The sequence below is a fragment of the Oncorhynchus mykiss genome, chromosome 4 (assembly GCF_013265735.2).
Source record: "Oncorhynchus mykiss isolate Arlee chromosome 4, USDA_OmykA_1.1, whole genome shotgun sequence".
NCBI classification, from domain to species: Eukaryota; Metazoa; Chordata; class Actinopteri; order Salmoniformes; family Salmonidae; genus Oncorhynchus; species Oncorhynchus mykiss.
This window is the reverse complement of record NC_048568.1, coordinates 23,298,508-23,318,154: the sequence shown is the minus strand read 5'-3', so window position 1 is coordinate 23,318,154 and position 19,647 is coordinate 23,298,508. Positions and strand designations below refer to the sequence as shown.

At 45.9% G+C, this 19,647-nt stretch overlaps 1 protein-coding gene across 1 annotated transcript; it reads left to right on the top strand.

Moving 5' to 3' along the window:
* Positions 1 to 11,168: 11,168 nt before the first annotated feature.
* Positions 11,169 to 18,493, top strand: moxd1l (monooxygenase, DBH-like 1, like). Its single transcript, XM_021600813.2, has 12 exons — positions 11,169 to 11,599; positions 12,331 to 12,477; positions 13,387 to 13,539; positions 14,045 to 14,128; positions 14,258 to 14,413; positions 14,514 to 14,616; positions 14,831 to 15,003; positions 15,195 to 15,286; positions 16,903 to 16,999; positions 17,102 to 17,292; positions 17,727 to 17,835; positions 17,924 to 18,493. Exons 1-12 carry the CDS (start codon positions 11,333 to 11,335, stop codon positions 18,119 to 18,121), a joined length of 1,770 nt encoding a protein of 589 aa, XP_021456488.2. The 5' UTR covers positions 11,169 to 11,332; the 3' UTR covers positions 18,122 to 18,493.
* The last annotated feature ends 1,154 nt before the right edge of the window (positions 18,494 to 19,647 follow it).

Below are 19,647 nucleotides of genomic sequence, written 5' to 3'. Positions count from 1 at the left end.
CATTTGATATTGCCTATAGGGCGCAAAATTGCTGGGACCATGGCTGGCAAGGGAGCTGCGTCACATATGCCTAAAATAACATTGCGGGACTGTGGTTGGTTGGGTTTGGGACCAGTTCTTGAGGTAGTGGGAGTTGGACAGAAAGCCAGCGGGTGCAATATGAAAATCTGTAGGTGCGGGCAGGAGCAGGATGAAGAAATCGGTCTGGCCGCAGACCTCTGCTGTACACCATGACAGTGAAGCCTGTAAAGTTAGAGCTGTTTATTACTGTGTCAGTGTGAAAAGTAGGGCATTAGCTGGGGAAACTGACAGATCAATAACATTACATTGCCATACTGACTAATAAAACTCACATTGCACTGAAAAAACATCGCAATATCAATCTTCAATCGTTTGGCCTATGGTTTCATCGTTTGATTCAGGTCTAGTGTGATTGTGGCAAAAATAATAGGTAATGTTTGCCAACTTTTGGCCAGCTCTCTCGCTAACTGTACATCAACTGGCAAAGCTAGCCAAGTTCATTTACTTTTGTTGAAACGGGACAAAACAAAGGATTCAAAGCATGTCCAAACAAACAACAGCTGTTAGATAGTAGTAATAGCCACCTCATATTGCTATCTGACATATAGCTAGATGCTAGACCTGGCTGTGTTAGCTGTACTAGGTAGCGTAGCTAATTCATTCACCTCAGTCGAGAGGGGATGAAACATTTGCTAACGTTACATGACAGTTAAAATACTAGCTCAGCTCTCTCAGTAAACACTAGTTTAGTTTTTTTCTGTTAAACTTCTTCAGGATTGGTGGGTCCCTTGCGGGATGGTTGAGCTAACGTAGGCTAATGCGATTAGCATGATGTTGTAAGTAACAAGAACATTTCCCAGGACATATACATATCTGATATTGGCAGAAAGCTTAAATTCTTGTTAATCTAACTGCACTGACCAATTTACAGTAGCTATTATTATGCAAGAATACCAAGCTATTGTTTGAGGAGAGTGCACAGTTTTGAACATGAAAAGTTATTAGATAAACAAATTAGGCACATTTGGGCAGTCTTGATGGAAAATTTTGAATAGAAATGCAATGGCTCATTGGATCAGACTAAAACTTTGCACATACACTGCTGGCATCTAGTGGGCAATATCTAAATTAAACCTGGACTGGGGTGGCAGGGTGGTTAGAGTGGTTAGAGTATTGGACTAGTAACCGGAAGGTTGCAAGTTCAAACCCATGAGCTGACAACTCTGTCGTTCTGCCCCTGAACAGGCAGTTCCTAGGCCGTCATTGAAAATAAGAATTTGTTCTTAACTGACTTGCCTGGTTAAATACAGATACAAATCATTATGGCCATGCATTTCAAAGATGATGGTACAATGAAAATACAAAAAAACATAGTTTTTTTCCCTTTGTATTATATTTTACCAGATCTAATGTGTTATATTGGTCCTGGTCAGTCCCTAGATGGGAGACCAGATGCTGCTGGAAGTGGTGTTGGAGGGCCAGTAGGAGGCACTCTTTCCTCTGATCTAAAAATATATCTCAATACCCCAGGGCAGTGATTGGGGACACTGCCCTGTGTAGGGTGCCATCTTTGGGATGGGACATTAAACGGGTGTCCTGACTCTCTGAGGTCATTAAGGATCCCATGGCACTTATCGTAAGAGTAGGGGTGTTAACCCCGGTGTCCTGGCTAAATTCCCAATATGGCCCTCAAACCATCACGGTCACCTAAGAATCTCCAGTTTACAATTGGCTCTTTCATCCCCCTCCTCTCCCCTGTAACTATTCCCCAGGTCGTTGTTGTAAATGAGAATGTGTTCTCAGTCAAATTACCAGATAAAATAACGGATAAATAAAAAAATAAAATATATACATTCTCCTACATTCCTTTCACATTTCCACAAACTTAAAAGTGTTTCCTTTCAAATGGTACCAATAAAATGCCTATCCTTGCTTCAGTGCCTGAGCTACAGGCAGTTAGATTTGGGTTTGTCATTTTAGGCGAAAATTGAAAAAAAGGAGCCGATCCATAAGAGGTCTATTATCTTGCCAGCTACATCAGTCAACTAAAGAGTAGCCAGTTTCTGCTCTGCTTACTTTTACAACTCGGTAAAAGAGCTCAACACACTGAAATATGCTCAACTCTCCCTTGCTGGTCCAGCCAGACTTCCAGAAGCTTTGCTTTCACACAGCCTATCAGCCGCTCTGTGGTGTCCACTCAGTCCTAAATCCAGCCTTCTCAACACTCCAAACAGCCTACCCGACCGCTCTAGGCGTCCGCATGGTCCTAAAGCACACCATTGCCGCTTTTTGTATCACATTGTTTTGATAAAACTGGGGGAGACAAACATGCAATATCAGTATGTGGGGGGACATAACCTCGTTGAATGTTGCGACCCTGCTTCTCCCCATCATCTACACTAATTGAAGTGTATTTAACAAGTGACATCAATCAGGGATTGTAGTTTACACCTGGTCAGTCTGTCACAGAAAGAGCAGTTCTTAAAGTTTTGTAAACTCAGTGTATATTAATTTACATACAAGCTGCATATATTGTGTTTCCTGGTATTGTAAAATCTGGGTGTTTTTTTTCCATGCTGTGTGTGTCGGCTACATGTGAGTGTTTCTAATGAGTGTTATGTGTGTGAGTGTGTGTGTACTGTACAGTAGTATCCACCCACATCCATTCAACTCACAAAGGGACAGGATGTTCTCAAAGGAGAACTCAGATCAGTAACCAACAGAAACAGAAGCACAGACAGCCACTGTCTTGAGAGTCTGAAAGAGAGACACAACATAATGACTTAACGTATCAATAACAATGTGAAGAATGTACTACTTCAATGGAAAAACCTTGAGTTAAGGAAACATATAATACATCATAACACTGACTGATTGGAGAATTGACTGCATGATGAATGTCTACCTCACGGAGTAATAACACTGGTGGGTTATGGTGAAGTATTTGAGAAACACAGTGACTGAGTTTATTTTTAAATTGTTCAATTTCACCTTTATTTAACCAGGTAGGCTTGTTGAGAACAAGTTCTCATTTGCAACTGCGACCTGACCAAGATAAAGCAAAGCAGTTCGACACATATAACAACACAGAGTTACACATGGAGATAAACAAACATACAGTCAATCATACAGTAGAAAAAAAATAAAAAAAGGGGGAAAAAAAAGCGATAGTCATTGTTTACCCAGATAGTCAAGGAGCTCAGAGTAGGGCTGTGGTAGTCATGAAATTGTGTCAGCCGGTTATTATATTGCAAAAGACTAACTAACATACTAACAAAAACATGTTTAGCATATCCAGGCCTTCACACATACAAGCCTCATACAAATGTTGATGTGCGCCTTTGGAACATCTACATTTTAAAAGTCTATTAAATCAGTTGAATATACACCATCACAATAAATCCATTATTTATTTTAGACAGGTCTAAACAACTATTGATTGAGAACCACAGAGTTATGGCAAGTCGCAATGAAAACAGGAGCTGCCTCCACTATTCCAGCACCATTTCAACTTCAACATTTCAACATGATCAAATCACCTCTGCTTAGTCTAATACAGCGACAACTGAGGATACCATAAACAATTTATTCCAATCAACGGAAAGCTAAATATGATGTGGCTGTCCATGGTTCTGATTTCTGTGTGCGTGTGTGTTTGTGTGTGCGTGTGCGTTCATGCAGGTAGCAAGTTGACTCACCCTAATTGTAGAGAAACGCCAATGCCATCCTCCTCTCTTTCCTGTTCACGAAACGGTCTATCACCCTGTCATATTGTACACGCTTTTCTTTTTTGTTGTCCTAGGCTACCTGGCTAAAATGCTTGCTCACAAGCCTCTCTTCCATTCATGGGCAATGTTAGCTACTGTAGTTAACATTTGCCTTCTACATCTAGCTACATACTGAACTTCCATCCTCTGTCATCAAGGCAAAGGGTGGCTACTTTGAAGAATCTCAAATATAAAATATATTTAGATTTGTTTAACACTTTTATGGTTACTACATGATTCCATATGTGTTAGAAGCTGTTTAGAAGCCTCTTGGACCTAGACTTGCGGTACCGCTTGACTAGGGTTGCTGGAGTCTTTGACAATTTTTAGGGCCTTCCTCTGACACTGCCTGGTACAGAGGTCCTGAATGGCAGGAAGCATGGCCCTGGTGATGTACTGGGCCGTACGCACTATCCTCTGTAGTGCCTTGTGGTCGGAGGCCGAGCAGTTGCCATATCAGGCTGTGATGCAACCTGTCAGGGTGCTCTCGATGGTGCAGCTGTAAAACCTTTTGAGGATCTGAGGACCCATGCCAAATCTTTTCAGTCTCTTAAGAGGGAATATATTTTGTCGTGCCCTCTCCACGATTGTCTTGATGTTCTTGGACCATGTTATTTTGTTGGTGATATGGACGCCAAGGAACTTGAAGCTCTCAACCTGCTCCACTACAGCCCCATCAATGACAAAGGGGGGGGGGGGGGGGGGGGGGGGTGCTCGGTCCTCCTTTTCCTGTAGTCCACAATCATCTCCTTTGTCTTGATCACGTTGAGGGAGAGGTTGTTGTCCTTACACCACACGGTCAGGTCTCTGACCTCCTCCCTATAGGCTGTTTAATCATTGTCGGTGATTAGGCCTACCACTGTTGTGTCATCAGCAAACTTAATGATGGTGTTGGAGTTGTGCCTGGCCGTGCAGTCATGAGTGAACTGGATCCTGGACTTCCTGACGTGCCGCCCCCAGGTGGTAAGGGTAGGGAACAACACATCCGCTACGCTGATCCTCAACACAGGGGCCTCTCAGGGGTGCGTGGTCAGTCCCCTCCTGTACTCCCTGTTTAAAGGTCATACTCACATCGACTGCTGAGAGCGTGATCACACAGTCATCCGGACAAGCTGATTCTCTCATGTATGTTTCAGTGTTACTTGCCTCGAAGTGAGCATAGAAGTTATTCAGCTCGTCTGGTAGGCTCGTGTCACTAGGCAGCTCTCGGTTGTGCTTCCCTTTGTAGCTCTATCTAACAGCCCAGCTGGATAGATTTAGCTAGCTATCATACAAATGTGTAGGCTATGGATATGATTGTAACAGAAATAATAATGTACGTGCGTTACCAGCTGCAACACCATTTTAGCTAAAATATAACAAAAGACCTCCTCCACTCACCAACAACCTGTTCAAACGGTGAGTTAGTTAGATAATCACTTTCACAGGCAAGTATACAACAAAAAACAATGGGGATCCTCGGGACCCTTTCTTCACTGTAAACAGGTCTAACTAGCTAGATGTTAGCTGAGGAATGCTCACCTTGTCACGCCCTGACCATAGTTTACTTTGTATTTTCTATGTTTTGATTGGTCAGGGTGTGATCTGAGTGGGTATTCTATGTTTCATGTCTTGTTTGTCTATTTCTATGTTCAGCCTGATATGGTTCTCAGTCAGAGGCAGGTGTTCGTCATTGTCTCTGATTGGGAACCGGAAGGATTGATATAGGAGAATGGAGTTTGCGAAGCAAGCAAGGCGGCGCGGACGGAGGCCCCATAGTCAGCCCAAAAAATTTCTTGGGGGGGGGGCTCAGGGAGAGTGTGGCAGAGTCAGGAGCCAGACCTGAGCCAACTCTCCCTGTTTATCGTGAGGAGCCAAGGAGAGCAGAACCAGAGCCGGTGTTGGAGGTGAGTGAAACAGAGACTGTGAAGGAGTTAATGGGGAAATTGGAGGAGAGAGAAATGAGGGAGTTGCTGTGTTGGTGCATTTTGCATAGAATTCGCCTGACGGAACGTGTCAGGGATTTGATGGCACCTGGGTTAGCGCTCCATACTCGTCCTGAGGTCCGTTTTAGTCGGCTGGTGAAGTTGGTTCCAGTCTCACGCATCAGGCCTCCTGTGCCCATCCCTAGCCTTGCACGTCCTGTGCCAGCACTATGCATCAGGCCTACAGTGCGCCTCGCCTGTTCAGCGCAGCCAGAGCCTCTCTCATCTCATGCGCTATCGGAGTCTTCCGCCTGTTCAGCGCAGCTAGAGCCTCTCTCCTCTCCTGCGCTGCCGGAGTCTCCCGCCTGTTCAGCGCAGCCAGAGCCTTTCTACTCTCCTGCGCTGCCGGAGTCTCCCGCCTGTTCAGCGCAGCCAGAGCCTTTCTGCTCTCCTGCGCTGCCGGAATCTCCCGCCTGTTCAGCGCAGCCGGAGCCTCTCTCCTCTCCTGCGCTGTCGGAGTCTCCCGCCTGTTCAGCGCAGCCAGAACTGCCAGTCTGCATGAAGCAGCCCGAGCTGCCAGTCTGCAATGAGCTGCCAGTCTGCAATGAGCTGCCAGTCTGCAAGGAGCTGCCAGTCTGCAAGGAGCTGTCAGTCTGCATGGAGCAGCCTGAGCTGTCAGTCTGCATGGAGCAGCCTGAGCTGTCAGTCTGCATGGAGCAGCCTGAGCTGTCAGTCTGCATGGAGCAGCCTGAGCTGTCCGTCTGCATGGAGCAGCCTGAGCTGTCAGTTTGCAAGGAGCAGCCAGAACTGTCAGTCTACATGAAGCAGCCAGAGCTGCCAGTCTGCAAGGAGCTGCCAGTCTGCAAGGAGCTGCCAGTCTGCAAGGAGCTGCCAGTCTGCAAGGAGCTGCCAGTCTGCAAGGAGCTGCCAGCCTGCAAGGAGCTGCCAGTCTGCAAGGAGCCGCCAGAGCTGCCTGTCTGCAGGATGCCGCTAAAGCTGCCAGCCTGCAAGGAGCTGCCAGCCTGCAAGGAGCTGCCAGCCTGCAAGGAGCTGCCAGTCTGCAAGGAGCTGCCAGTCTGCAAGGAGCTGCCAGTCTGCAAGGAGCTGTCAGTCTGCATGGAGCAGCCTGAGCTGTCAGTCTGCATGGAGCAGCCTGAGCTGTCCGTCTGCATGAAGCAGCCCGAGCTGTCAGTTTGCAAGGAGCAGCCAGAGCTGTCAGTCTACATGAAGCAGCCAGAGCTGCCAGTCTGCAAGGAGCTGCCAGTCTGCAAGGAGCTGCCAGTCTGCAAGGAGCTGCCAGTCTGCAAAGAGCTGCCAGTCTGCAAGGAGCTGCCAGCCTGCAAGGAGCTGCCAGCCTGCAAGGAGCTGTCAGTCTGCATGGAGCTGCCAGTCTCCAAGGAGCCGCCAGAGCTGCCTGTCTGCAGGATGCCGCAAAAGCTGCCAGTCTGCAAGGAGCCGCCAGAGCTGCCAGTCTGCAAGGAGCCGCCAGAGCTGCCAGTCTGCAAGGAGCCGCCAGAGCTGCCAGTTAGCATGGAGCAGCCAGGGCCGCCAGTCAGCATTGAGCAGCCAGTCAGCATGGAGCAGCTGGAGCTGCCAGTCGGCATGGAGCTGCCAGTCAGTATGGAGCAGCCAGAGCCGCCAGTCAGCATGGAGCAGCCAGTCAGCATGGAGCAGCCAGAACTGCCAGTCAGCATGGAGCAGCCAGAGCTGCCAGTCAGTATTGAGCAGCCAGTCAGCATGGAGCAGCCAGATCTGCCGGTCGACCAGACTCTCCCAGATCTGCCGGTCGACCAGACTCTCCCAGATCTGCCGGTCGACCAGACTCTCCCAGATCTGCCGGTCGACCAGACTCTCCCAGATCTGCCGGTCGACCAGACTCTTCCAGAGCTGCCAGTCGACCAGACTCTTCCAGAGCTGCCAGTCGACCAGACTCTTCCAGATCTGCCCGTCGTCCAGACTCTTCCAGATCTGCCAGTCGTCCAGACTCTTCCAGATCTGCCAGTCGTCCAGACTCTTACAGATCTGCCAATCGTCCAGACTCTTCCAGATCTGCCAGTCGACCAGACTCTTCCAGATCTGCCAGTCGACCAGACTCTTCCAGATCTGCCCGTCGTCCAGACTCTTCCAGATCTGCCCGTCGTCCAGACTCTTCCAGATCTGCCCGTCGTCCAGACTCTTCCAGATCTGCCCGTCGTCCAGACTCTTCCAGATCTGACAGTCGTCCAGACTCTTCCAGATCTGACAGTCGTCCAGACTCTTCCAGATCTGACAGTCGTCCAGACTCTTCCAGATCTGACAGTCGTCCAGACTCTTCCAGATCTGACAGTCGTCCAGACTCTTCCAGATCTGACAGTCGTCCAGACTCTTCCAGATCTGACAGTCGTCCAGACTCTTCCAGATCTGCCACTCGTCCAGACTCTTCCAGATCTGCCACTCGTCCAGACTCTTCCAGATCTGCCACTCGTCCAGACTCTTCCAGATCTGCCACTCGTCCAGACTCTTCCAGATCTGCCAGTCGACCAGACTCTTCCAGATCTGCCAGTCGACCAGACTCTTCCAGATCTGCCAGTCGACCAGACTCTTCCAGATCTGCCAGTCGACCAGACTCTTCCAGATCCGCCAGTCGTCCAGACTCTCTCAGATCCGCCAGTCGTCCAGACTCTCCCAGATCCGCCAGTCGACCAGACTCTCCCAGATCCGCCAGTCGACCAGATTCTCCCAGATCCGCCAGTCGACCAGATTCTCGATCCGCCAGTCGACCAGATTCTCCCAGATCCGCCAGTCGACCAGATTCTCCCAGATCCGCCAGTCGACCAGATTCTCCCAGATCTGCTAGTCGACCAGGATCTGCTGAAACCGCCAGGTTCTGGTAGTTTCTACTACCTGCCTGGGCTTCTTCTCAGTGCTGAGCTTCTTCTCAGTGCTGAGCTTCCTCTCAGTGCTGAGCTACCCATCTGTCCCGAGTTACCTCTGTCCCGAGCTGTCCCTCTGTCCCATGTTATCATTGTGGTGGGTAACCTATTTAGGGACGTTTAGGAGGGGGGTTAAAACTGTCATGGAGTGGGGTCCACGTCCAGTGCCAGAGCCGCCACCGCGGACAGATGCCCACCCAGACCCTCCCCTATAGGTTCAGGTTTTGCGGCCGGAGTCCGCACCTTGGGGGGGGGGGGTACTGTCACGCCCTGACCATAGTTTACTTTGTATTTTCTATGTTTTGATTGGTCAGGGTGTGATCTGAGTGGGTATTCTATGTTTCATGTCTTGTTTGTCTATTTCTATGTTCAGCCTGATATGGTTCTCAGTCAGAGGCAGGTGTTCGTCATTGTCTCTGATTGGGAACCATATTTAGGTAGCCTGGGTTTCACTGTGTGTTTGTGGGTGATTGTTCCTGTCTATGTGTTTTTCACCAGATAGGCTGTTTTAGGTTTTCGTTACGTTCATCACGTTCTTTATTTTGTAGTGTTTGCATTGATTCGTGTTTTACGTTTGTTCATTAAAACATGGATCGCAATCTACACGCTGCATTTTGGTCCGACTCTCCTTCTCATCAAGAAAACCGTGACACACCTCTTTCTCTTATATTGATATACATTGAGTGGCAAGTTTATTAATTAGTACCGGGTCGGCCAGGTTTCCTCCAGAACAGCCTGAATTCTTTGGGGCATGGACACGTTGCTCTATTGGTGTCAAGGGACCTAATGTGTGCCAGGAATATATTCCCCATACCATTACACCACCAGCCTGTACTGTTGACACCAGGCAGGATGGGGCCATGGACTTAAGCTGCTTACGCCAAATCCTGACTCTGCATGATGTAACAGGAACTGAGATTTCCAGATGATGTTTTTCCACTCCTCAGTTGTCCAGTGTTGGTGATCGCGTTCCCACTGGAGCCTCTTCTTCTTGTTTTTAACTGATAGGAGTGGAACCCGGTGTGGTTGTCTGCTGCAATAGCCCATCCGTGACAAGGACCGACGAGTTGTGTGTTCCGAGATGCCATTCTGCACACCATTCTTGTACTGCGCCGTTATTTGCCTGTTTGTGGCCCACCTCTTAGCTTGAACGATTCTTGCCATTCTCTCATCAACTAGCTTTTTTTCGCCCACAAGACTGCCGCTGACTGGATGTTTTTTGATTGTCACACCATTCTCTGTAAACCCTAGACACTGTCGTGCATGAAAGGCCCAGGAGGCCATCCATTTCTTAGATACTGGAACTGGCGCGCCTGGCACTCAAAGTCGCTTAGGTCACTCGTTTTTCCCAGCCTAACGTTCAATCGAACAGTAACTGAATAACTGAATGCCTCACTGCCTGTCTACCTACTTTACATAGTAATCAATGGAAACAGGATGCACCTGAGCTCAATTTCGAGTCTCATAGCAAAGGGTCTGAGCACTCATGTAAATAAAGTATTTCTGTTTTTCATTTGATTTAATTTGCAACAATTTCTAAAAACCTGCTTTCACTTTGTCATTATGGTGTATTGTGTGTAGATTGATGAGGGGGAAAAAATAATTGTATCAATTTTAGAATAAAGCTGTAACGTAACAAAATGTGGAAAAAGACAAGGGGTCTGAATACATTCCGAACCGCCTCAATATAAGAGAACGGAGTTAAGCGTTCCTGAGTTAGCTAGTTGTTTTTAAAGAACCAGCTGTGCTTATGGCTTAACACAACGCCATGACAACATTCTCATGGCCAAATCAGGGAAGCAGTAATATATCACACTAGCAAATACCAGCGCCATACCGTGACCAAATAACATACCGTGATGGAGATAATTATGAAACTAGCTAGCTTGTTAACTTCATCTATCTACGTCAGCGTCCCCAATATCAAACGACTTTGTTTCGAAGGTAACAATAACACAATAACAACAATGCTCTCACAACAAATCACACAGGGACAAAGGACGGTCCGGGACTGGGATCTATTTATACCCTTGTAAGAGCATGGGTTGGACCAACTGGCCAATCAGAGGCTAGAAACACTGGATGCCCATAATGTCCAGGAGGCGGAATTCTGTACAGTGCCAATGTGGGAATGTTTACTGAGAAAAGATGGGGGCTGCCCTCACCAGATATGGGTTTCCCACACTCGGCTCATGCCTTGGGGGCAATGTGGAACCTATGAGCAAAGGCGCATTGGACCAATGTGTGGAGCCTACACATTGTCCCAATGTGAACATGTTTTTGGGGATTCCTTCTATTCTTTTGGATCAAAACCTACAGAACTGTTCACCTGTTCCCCGACTCCAAATCAAAGGCACCCCTCCTCTCCTCCTCGTATCATATATCACTCCTACAGTATATGACTCCAGACTCAGGACTTCCATTAATCCACTGACAGTGCCATTTGGGCAGGAGGGATCTGTAGGAACAGGTTTATATGAGGAAGGAAGGAGGAGGTAGGAAGGACCCAGGAGGAGGAGAGTAGGGTGGCAAAAGGAGAGAGAACATCTCAGAAAAGTTAGAGCTAGGGAGTGTGTGTGAGCGTGTAGCGACCCTGTTAGAACTCTGTTGTTTGAGTGAGTGAGTGTGTATCAGAATCTTAGCGGTGCTAGAAACAGCTGTTTGTTTGGGAGTGTGTGTCTCTCAGCAGGTAGAGGTCTCAGGGTCTATCTGAGGGTGACAAGACAGTATGATCCCTCTACTTCTCTCCCTGCTCCTGGCTTGGCCTCCAGGGACAGGGGCACAGCAAGACCCCCTCATGCCCTTCATGGAGAACCTTGACGCAGACCGTAACGTCATCCTGAAGTGGGGGTTCAGTGAGGTCCAGGGCACCATCATGTTCCAGCTGACCGTCAAGACCACTGGCTGGCTGGGATTCGGGTTCAGCCCAAATGGAGGCATGGCTGCATCGGACATCGTTATGGGAGGGGTCGGACCAAATGGCACCTATTTCATGGTATCTAAACTATTAACCTGTTATTCTACTTTCTAATCTATTACTATTAGACACAAGATAATGAGTGGTAATGTATTGTAGTAGTTGTTGTTCTGTTATGTGCAGGAATAGCAGTAGTTATATTGTAGGGATAGAAGTAGGCTACTGTAACAGTGAAGTGGCTATAGTAGTAGCAGTAATCATGATTATCTAGTTCAGTGTTTCCCAACTCCAGTCCTCAAGTACCCCCAACAGCACACATTTTTGTTGTTGCCCTGGACAAGCTCATCTGATTCAACTCATTAAGGACTTGATTAGTTGAAAAGTTGAATCAGGTGTGATTGTCCGGTGCTACTGCAAAAATGTGCACTGTTGGGGAACACTGATCTTGTCATATGGAGTATATTTTTACCTTTATTTAACTAGGCAAGAACAAATTCTTATTTGCAATGACGGCCTACAATGGGTTAACTGACTTGTTCAGGGGTAGAATGACATATTTCTACCTTTCGGTTACTGGACTAACGCTCTAACCGCTAGGCTACCTGCCGACCCAAAGAAGGAGGAGTTGTAGGTGTATTGGTTTTCAACACCTGCAAACCGTTGGAAGATTAAATTACTATTTAAAGTTACCTGTGAATGTGTTGCTCCTTCAGAAACGCTACAACATTTTTGTTTAACAACACAGAACTCTATTAAGCTTCATATAGACTCCAGATAACTTCAGTATTTCTGTGTTGTCTCTCTTTCAGGATTATTATGCCACAGGGAACTCATTTCCCCTGGTGGATAAGAAACAGAGCTACACCCTCCTGTCCCTGACGGAGGCAGATGGTCAAACCACCATGACCTTCAGGAGGCCCATCCAGTCTTGTGACGAGGAAGACTTCCACATCCCCGTAAGTCAACGTTTTCACACAGACACAAACTGTTAACAAGTAATCTGTACTAAAAGTCTTGAAAGGATGGAAGAGGAAATTCATGTTCCGTTATCATGATTGACTATTTCTATTCATAAAAGGTTAGTTTACAAATATCTAAGCAACCTAAGCCGGTTTTGAGAGTTGTTCCCTTTTAACCTAAATAAATGTGTCCTTTATAACACATAATACAGTTAGTTAGTTTCTCAAGTGATGGTGGGCCAAAATATCCTTTCCCCGTCTGTTGCCATGGTAATAATGTTATGGCCTTCAGGCGCTCACACCCCTGAGAAATAAGATCTGCTCCTATGGCCGTTCCCATGGTTCAATGCCTAGTTTAAGGTGTGATACGTTCCATTGTTTGGACCACAATCTTTTTACACTATATTGTGGTCTGGCATTTCATTGTTCTGCTTCATTGTTTGTATTTTTACATCTTCTCATAATATAACTACAGGCCTCCATGCAAAGCTCCAGTTTCCTCCTAATCCCCGGATTCATTTATCTTCTGTTCACTGTGTTCAATCTAATGTACCTGCTCTTTGAAAGCACTCTGGAGACCATCTCTGGTTTACATGCACCTACTGATTATTTTATTTAGAGTAATTCAACACAATTAATCAGAGGATTGGAACAATGGCCTAAACACAGGGAGGCAGGCAAACATTTTCAAAAGTGAGCAGTTGTAACCCTAGATGGTTCACAAAAAACAACATTAATAAAGACAATGGTGCCATAACAAGTGTCAAAACACCAATGCCACTAAATTATGCAGGCCCTACTAAGTGTCTACTGGCTTCTAGGCCTTTTATTCACACCTAGTCCTCACTCTGTGATTTTTGTATGTTTTATGTCAATTGATGTTGTTTTGTTCCATCCTTCTCATAGGACAGTCCAGTGAAACTGATCTATGCCTATGGTACGTCTGATGACATAAGGTACCATGCCAATAGAAGGGGGACCAAGGAGGTCAATCTACTCAAGTTCATGCCCAGATCCAGCCCCCCAGACAGCAACTATCTAGACTTCGTTATGGAGAATGTAAGAGTGACCTCACACACATGTCCTGAAGGGGAATCATCTATTTCCTCTAGATCAGGCACAGCAGGACTTTTAGTTTGAAGTCAAATACTTTACTTTACTCCTGGGGTGGAACAGGTCAAAGATGATTGAATGAAATTAATTTGAATTAATATTGTGATATTGAATATACAGGAGGTGGTATCTTTAGTCTACAACGTGACTGTGGAACAGAATGGACTGGCAACACTTATACTATTAAAGTGATGCTCCAGAACTTCTGTGTAATTTCAGCCAGTAGTTTTGAAAGTGGTGCTCACGAGCCAAGACGGGTCCCTGTTTTTTGTGTACTACTTCATCCGTTTTGTATGAAATGTTATGTCCTGCAAATTCTTATTATCATCTGTTATTTTCTTTGCAATTCGTATGATAGGTTATGAATCCAATTCATACAATATGTTACAAATCTGTTGTACTTAAGATCCCGGACTTCATCGTTAACACAGTAGTCCTTCTTCCATTGCAGGTTACTGTCCCTGCCGAACGTACATACTACCACTGCAAGGTCATGAAGGTGCCAAAGCTCAACGGCAAAAATCATATCTATCGGGTAAATGAGCCCTCTCTCATTTCATGGTCTAATCATTTTGCAATTACATCATACGTTTGTCATTGGAGTCATCTCTTCCCTCTCCCTGCGTCTTCTCTCTATGCCTCCTTCTCTCTCCCTGTCGCTCAGATTGAGCCGGTGATTGAGCACTTGGACCTGGTCCACCACATGCTTCTCTATGGCTGCCCCTCCTCTGTGAACCAGACCTACGAGAAGAAATGCTACACGGAAGGATCAGGGGAGGACTGCATCAGAGTGGTGTCTGCCTGGGGGGTGGGAGGAGGGGTGAGAGACTGCCCCCTTCTGAAAACATGAATATACACACATGCATGCATGAACACACATGCTAGTCTGATCTGTCTCTACATTGTCTTCTCCATTCCAGGCTTTTGAGCTTCCAGAAATAGCTGGGATCCCTATTGGAGGACAGAATAATGATGAGTTCTACAGGCTGGAAATTCACTACAACAACCTGGCCCAAGAAGCAGGTAACCATTCACTAGCTAATAATTAAAATGTTCCAATCCACTAACACAGGATTAACAGGTTTACCCCGCTCCAATCTTGATGAAAGGTGAACCATGTGCTAGTCCTTGAACAGAACAAAGCCTGCACACCCTGAGGTTCTCCAAGACTTGGATTGAATTTAGCGATCATCTAAAGCCCTCATCATCACGTCTTCTCCTCTGTCTCTCCCTGCAGGCCGGAGGGATAGCTCAGGCCTGAGGCTGTACTACACTGCCCAGCTCAGGCAGCATGACGTGGGCATCATGACTACAGGCCTAATGGTGGCCATTGGCTGGGGCTACGCTATCCCTCCCAATGCCACAGCATTCCACAGCTACGGCCTCTGCAACACATCACACTTCTCAGACGTACGTTCAGTGCCCTTTGACACTAGATTGAAGAAGGATGGCTGATTTTGATGACATTGTAGAGCAGATTGTCGTCAAAAAAGGAAAGCGCCAGCTTACTCTTTCCTTTCTGGTATACTATGCATAGCCATCTCTGAATTCAACAAAACAGGATTTTGTTCAAAATGAGCCTGCTTTCTGTCTTTCCCCAGATCATGCCTGACCCTGTCCCTGACCTCTCTGTGTTCTCCGTGGCACTGCACACTCACCTGGCTGGGAGGAAGGTGCAAGCTGGCCACATCAGGTGAGAGAGAGCAGCGGGGTCGTAACTTATACTTGGGAAATTCTGAAATTTCATTTTTGTTCCCCCCCAGTTCTATCATTGGAATGTGATACAGGGCAACGGTGCGCTTTAGGACCATGAGGACTCCTCCGAGTGGTTGGGTAGGCTGTTTGAAGTGTTTATCCGACTGGAAAAAACAAACAAATATATACTTTTAATTTATATATATATATATACATATACAGTGGGGCAAAAAAGTATTTAGTCAGCCACCAATTGTGCAAGATGAGAGAGGCCTGTAATTTTCATCATAGGTACACTTCAACTATGACAGACAAAATGAGGGGGGGAAATCCAGAAAATCACATTGTAGGATTTTTTTATGAATTTATTTGCAAATTATGGTGGAAAATAAGTATTTAGTCAATAACAAAAGTTTCTCAATACTTTGTTATATACCCTTTGTTGGCAATGACAGAGATCAAACGTTTTCTGTAAATCTTCACAAGGTTTTCACACACTGTTGCTGGTATTTTGGCCCATTCCTCCATGCAGATCTCTAGAGCAGTGATGTTTTGGGGGTGTTGCTGGGCAACACGGACTTTCAACTCCCTCCGAAGATTTTCTATGGGGTTGAGATCTGGAGACTGGCTAGGCCACTCCAGGACCTTGAAATGCTTCTTACGAAGCCACTCCTTCGTTGCCCGGGCGGTGTGTTTGGGATCATTGTCATGCTGAAAAACCCAGCCACGTTTCATCTTCAATGCCCTTGCTGATGGTAGGCTTTGTTACTTTGGTCCCAGATCTCTGCAGGTCATTCACTAGGTCCCCCTGTGTGGTTCTGGGATTTTTGCTCACCGTTCTTGTGATAATTTTGACCCCACGGGGTGAGATCTTGCGTGGAGTCCCAGATCAAGGGAGATTATCAGTGGTCTTGTATGTCTTCCATTTCCTAATAATTGCTCCCACAGTTGATTTCTTCAAACCAAGCTGCTTACCTATTGCAGATTCAGTCTTCCCAGCCGGGTGCAGGTCTACAATTTTGTTTCTGGTGTCCTTTGGCAGCTCTTTGGTCTTGGCCATAGTGAAGTTTGGAGTGTGACTGTTTGAGGTTGTGGACAGGTGTCTTTTATACTGATAACAAGTTCAAACAGGTGCCATTAATACAGGTAACGAGTGGAGGACAGAGGAGCCTCTTAAAGAAGAAGTTACAGGTCTGTGAGAGCAAGAAATCTTGCTTGTTTGTAGGTGACCAAATACTTATTTTCCACCATAATTTCCAAATAAATTCAGAAAAAATCCTACAATGTGATTTTCTGGATTTTTTCTCTCATTTTGTCTGTCATAGTTGAAGTGATGAAAATTACAGGCCTCTCTCATGTTTTTAAGTGGGAGAACTTGCACAATTGGTGGCTGACTAAATACTTTTTTGCCCTACTGTATATGTCTCCCCCAATTCTAAAATCAAAGTTGTGTCCCTGGAGAGAGGACAGCCAAAAATATGATCCATGATACCAGCCTATGATATGACCCGTACATGGTCTCATTGTCTGGATAATTAGCGATAAGCTTTGATGATCCTCCTGGATGATTCTTCACTCTCACCACTGATGTGCTCTTGATTCTAACCTCCACAGGAATGGAGAGCAGATTGACTTCCTGGGCTTGGATGAGAACTTCAACTTTGAGATGCAGCAGGCCACCAATCTGGGAAATATTAAGACCATCAAACCAGTGAGCATCCACGTATTTCCTGTATTTCAAATGGGTGTCATGGATGAGTGGTATTGTTAGTCATTAGATCTTTCCTAAAGCAGTATCTCTTCCCCACTGCAGGGCGATGAGATTGTTGTGGAGTGCACCTATAACACAACCAATCGCAAAGGAATCACACAGTTAGGGCTGGCCACCACTGATGAGATGTGTCTGGCCTTTGTCTTCTACTACCCAGCCATCCCCGTCACCAGCTGCTGCAGCCACCCTGACATGCATGCATACATGGCCATGATGGGGAAGACAGTCGACCAGTAAGAGCCTTCACATTGTCACAGTTTTCACCCACACATTTACATTTTTAGACTGATACTGTGCCTGTTTGTTTTGGTGGCTAGTTACGCATGACTGAATGAATGAAAAAAAAAATTGGTGTCAAATCACCAATTGGCAACCCATCCTTTATGGGATTAATTGACACAAAAACAAACATTACCATAATTCACTGTGGTAATTAAATGATAATTCTTCTTCCGGCGTTCTCTGCATTGCGCATCACTTAAAGGGTGAAAAAAATAATAATAAGTAAATCAATACATAATAGTAAGGTAATCCAAAGAATAATTACATCCCTAGAGCAGTAAAATAATATTAATGTAAGTCCCTTGGATAAAAGTATCTGCTAAATGGCATATATTATATTAAGTTGTTACATGTAAACCAGAATGACTTTGTGTGTGCCCCACAGAAACATTGAGGAGATGTTGAAGACTGCAGCTTGGGACCAGTCATCTACTGCCGTGCACGAGGCCACAATGAAGAGGGTCCCTCAGATTGGGTTCATCATAGATGTCAATGTAAGCATCCACTCAATAAAAATGTAAATGCTCATGCTGTCATTTCAAAACATCCTCTCCATCCATGTCATGTTTGTTCCTTCTACAGAAAAACTACTCCATGTATGAGGGAAACATCCGCAACATGACGGCTACTCTTTCAGTGAGTTGCAGGAGTGATCCATCCTCACAGGCTGGGCCCTTGGAGCCATTTAACAACAACATGTCCCCCAGAGGAAGCGGTTCCTGGGTCGTGACCTCTGCTGCTGGAAGTGTCTTCCTGATGCTCTGGACGACAATGCTATAAGGATCAGTCCAGGCCAAGATGAGAAAAAACATCAACATATGTATTAAATTTCGCCCTGCTCTGGGTAGGTCCCTGAATGTTTTTTTTTGTTCATTATATACATATTTCTTCCCCCCCCCCCCCCATTCATGCTCTAATGATTACAATTAATTAATCAAAATAGCCACTGGCTATGCCTATTTAGCATTGATTGCTCTTTGATTGCATTACATTAAATCAACCAAACTTTGATTTTGATGACAGGTCTTTGTTTATTCATGGCAATAAATATTAGCCTGGAGCTTCCATGATATTTCTGTAAAGTAGGTCTATTCAATTTTACTGCATATTTTTGTACTTTTGTGATTAGATTAAAATGTTTCATCACCTTGACTCTCTTTGTGTCTGTCTTCTATTCTGTTTTATCTCATTGGTCTAAAAATCTAAATCATACGTGCATTGTGGCTGAGAAAAATATTGACTCATTGAGTGGAGTAAGGTACAGATTAAAGCTGTTATCTCTGGCATCTCGTCAGACATGGATGCTTCATGGTTTGATGAACATGCCAGGAGGGGTAGATGCAAGTCGCTTGACCCAAATGATAGACAGAAAGAAGGAGGGAAGTCTATCTGTTCCCTTTCAGGGGAAAGGGGATACCTAGTCAGACGCACAACTGAATGCCTTCAACCGAAATGTGTTTTCCACATTTAACCCAACCCCTCTGAATCAGAAAGTTAATCCACGTCATTGATGCCCAGGGAGCAGTTGCTATTGGGAGAACAGCATATTTTCCCACCTTGTCGTCCCAGGGATTTGAACCAGTGTTACTGTCCCAACACTCTTCACCGCTAGGCTACCTCAATAGAACACTGAGTCTCATTCTCACGAGCTCTACTGAAGAACTTACAATCAAGCCTGACAAGGCCAATGAAAGCCGTGCCTCGCTAGAAGCCCCGCCTTCCACAGGTGATAACACTTAGGCTCTGATTCATTCCTTCAATTTTGCTCTTCACATTGAGCTGAGCAGAACAATTCAGTTACTTAGACTGCTTGTTTATCATACTTTGCTCCAACTAAACTCTCCTTTTGTGGTTGAGCACCCCTTTGGATGTTCTGTGCTAGAGTTGTATTTTGTTTTCGTAGTTTCCTACCTACAAACCAATTAGTTATTCTTCAGGTTGCTACGCCTGGCTATAGCAATGAGTGAGATGGCTAACGCGAACGAAACGACAAAAGCCAACAAACCGGGTTCAGGTTAGAGACCATGCGCCCGGTCATGCGGTTACACCATATCAACAAAATATACTCATGTTTGTTGTTTTGTATGTCTCGGCTTGGTGCATGCTCAGGCTGCCCTTGCTTGAACCAGTTCACGTGCACATTCTCACCGGCTGCTTGGTGTTTCCAATAGTGACCGTCCTCTCCCGGAGGCCTGTACCTCGGCTGAGTTGTGGGATGCGGGATGGATTTGGGTCTTTGGTCGGATCAAATGTCTTGTTTAGCCTGGGCTTGTTGCATGCAGAAGCTGCTCTCGCTCAACCTGGGT

Bases quoted from the DNA above. Each gene is read 5' to 3' on its own strand.
- moxd1l (XM_021600813.2), top strand. From the start codon at position 11,333: ATGATCCCTCTACTTCTCTCCCTGCTCCTGGCTTGGCCTCCAGGGACA. The intron at 12,478-13,386 runs GTAAGTCAACGT...TCCTTCTCATAG, and splicing joins AGGAAGACTTCCACATCCCC to GACAGTCCAGTGAAACTGAT. The intron at 14,617-14,830 runs GTAACCATTCAC...CTCTCCCTGCAG, and splicing joins CAACCTGGCCCAAGAAGCAG to GCCGGAGGGATAGCTCAGGC.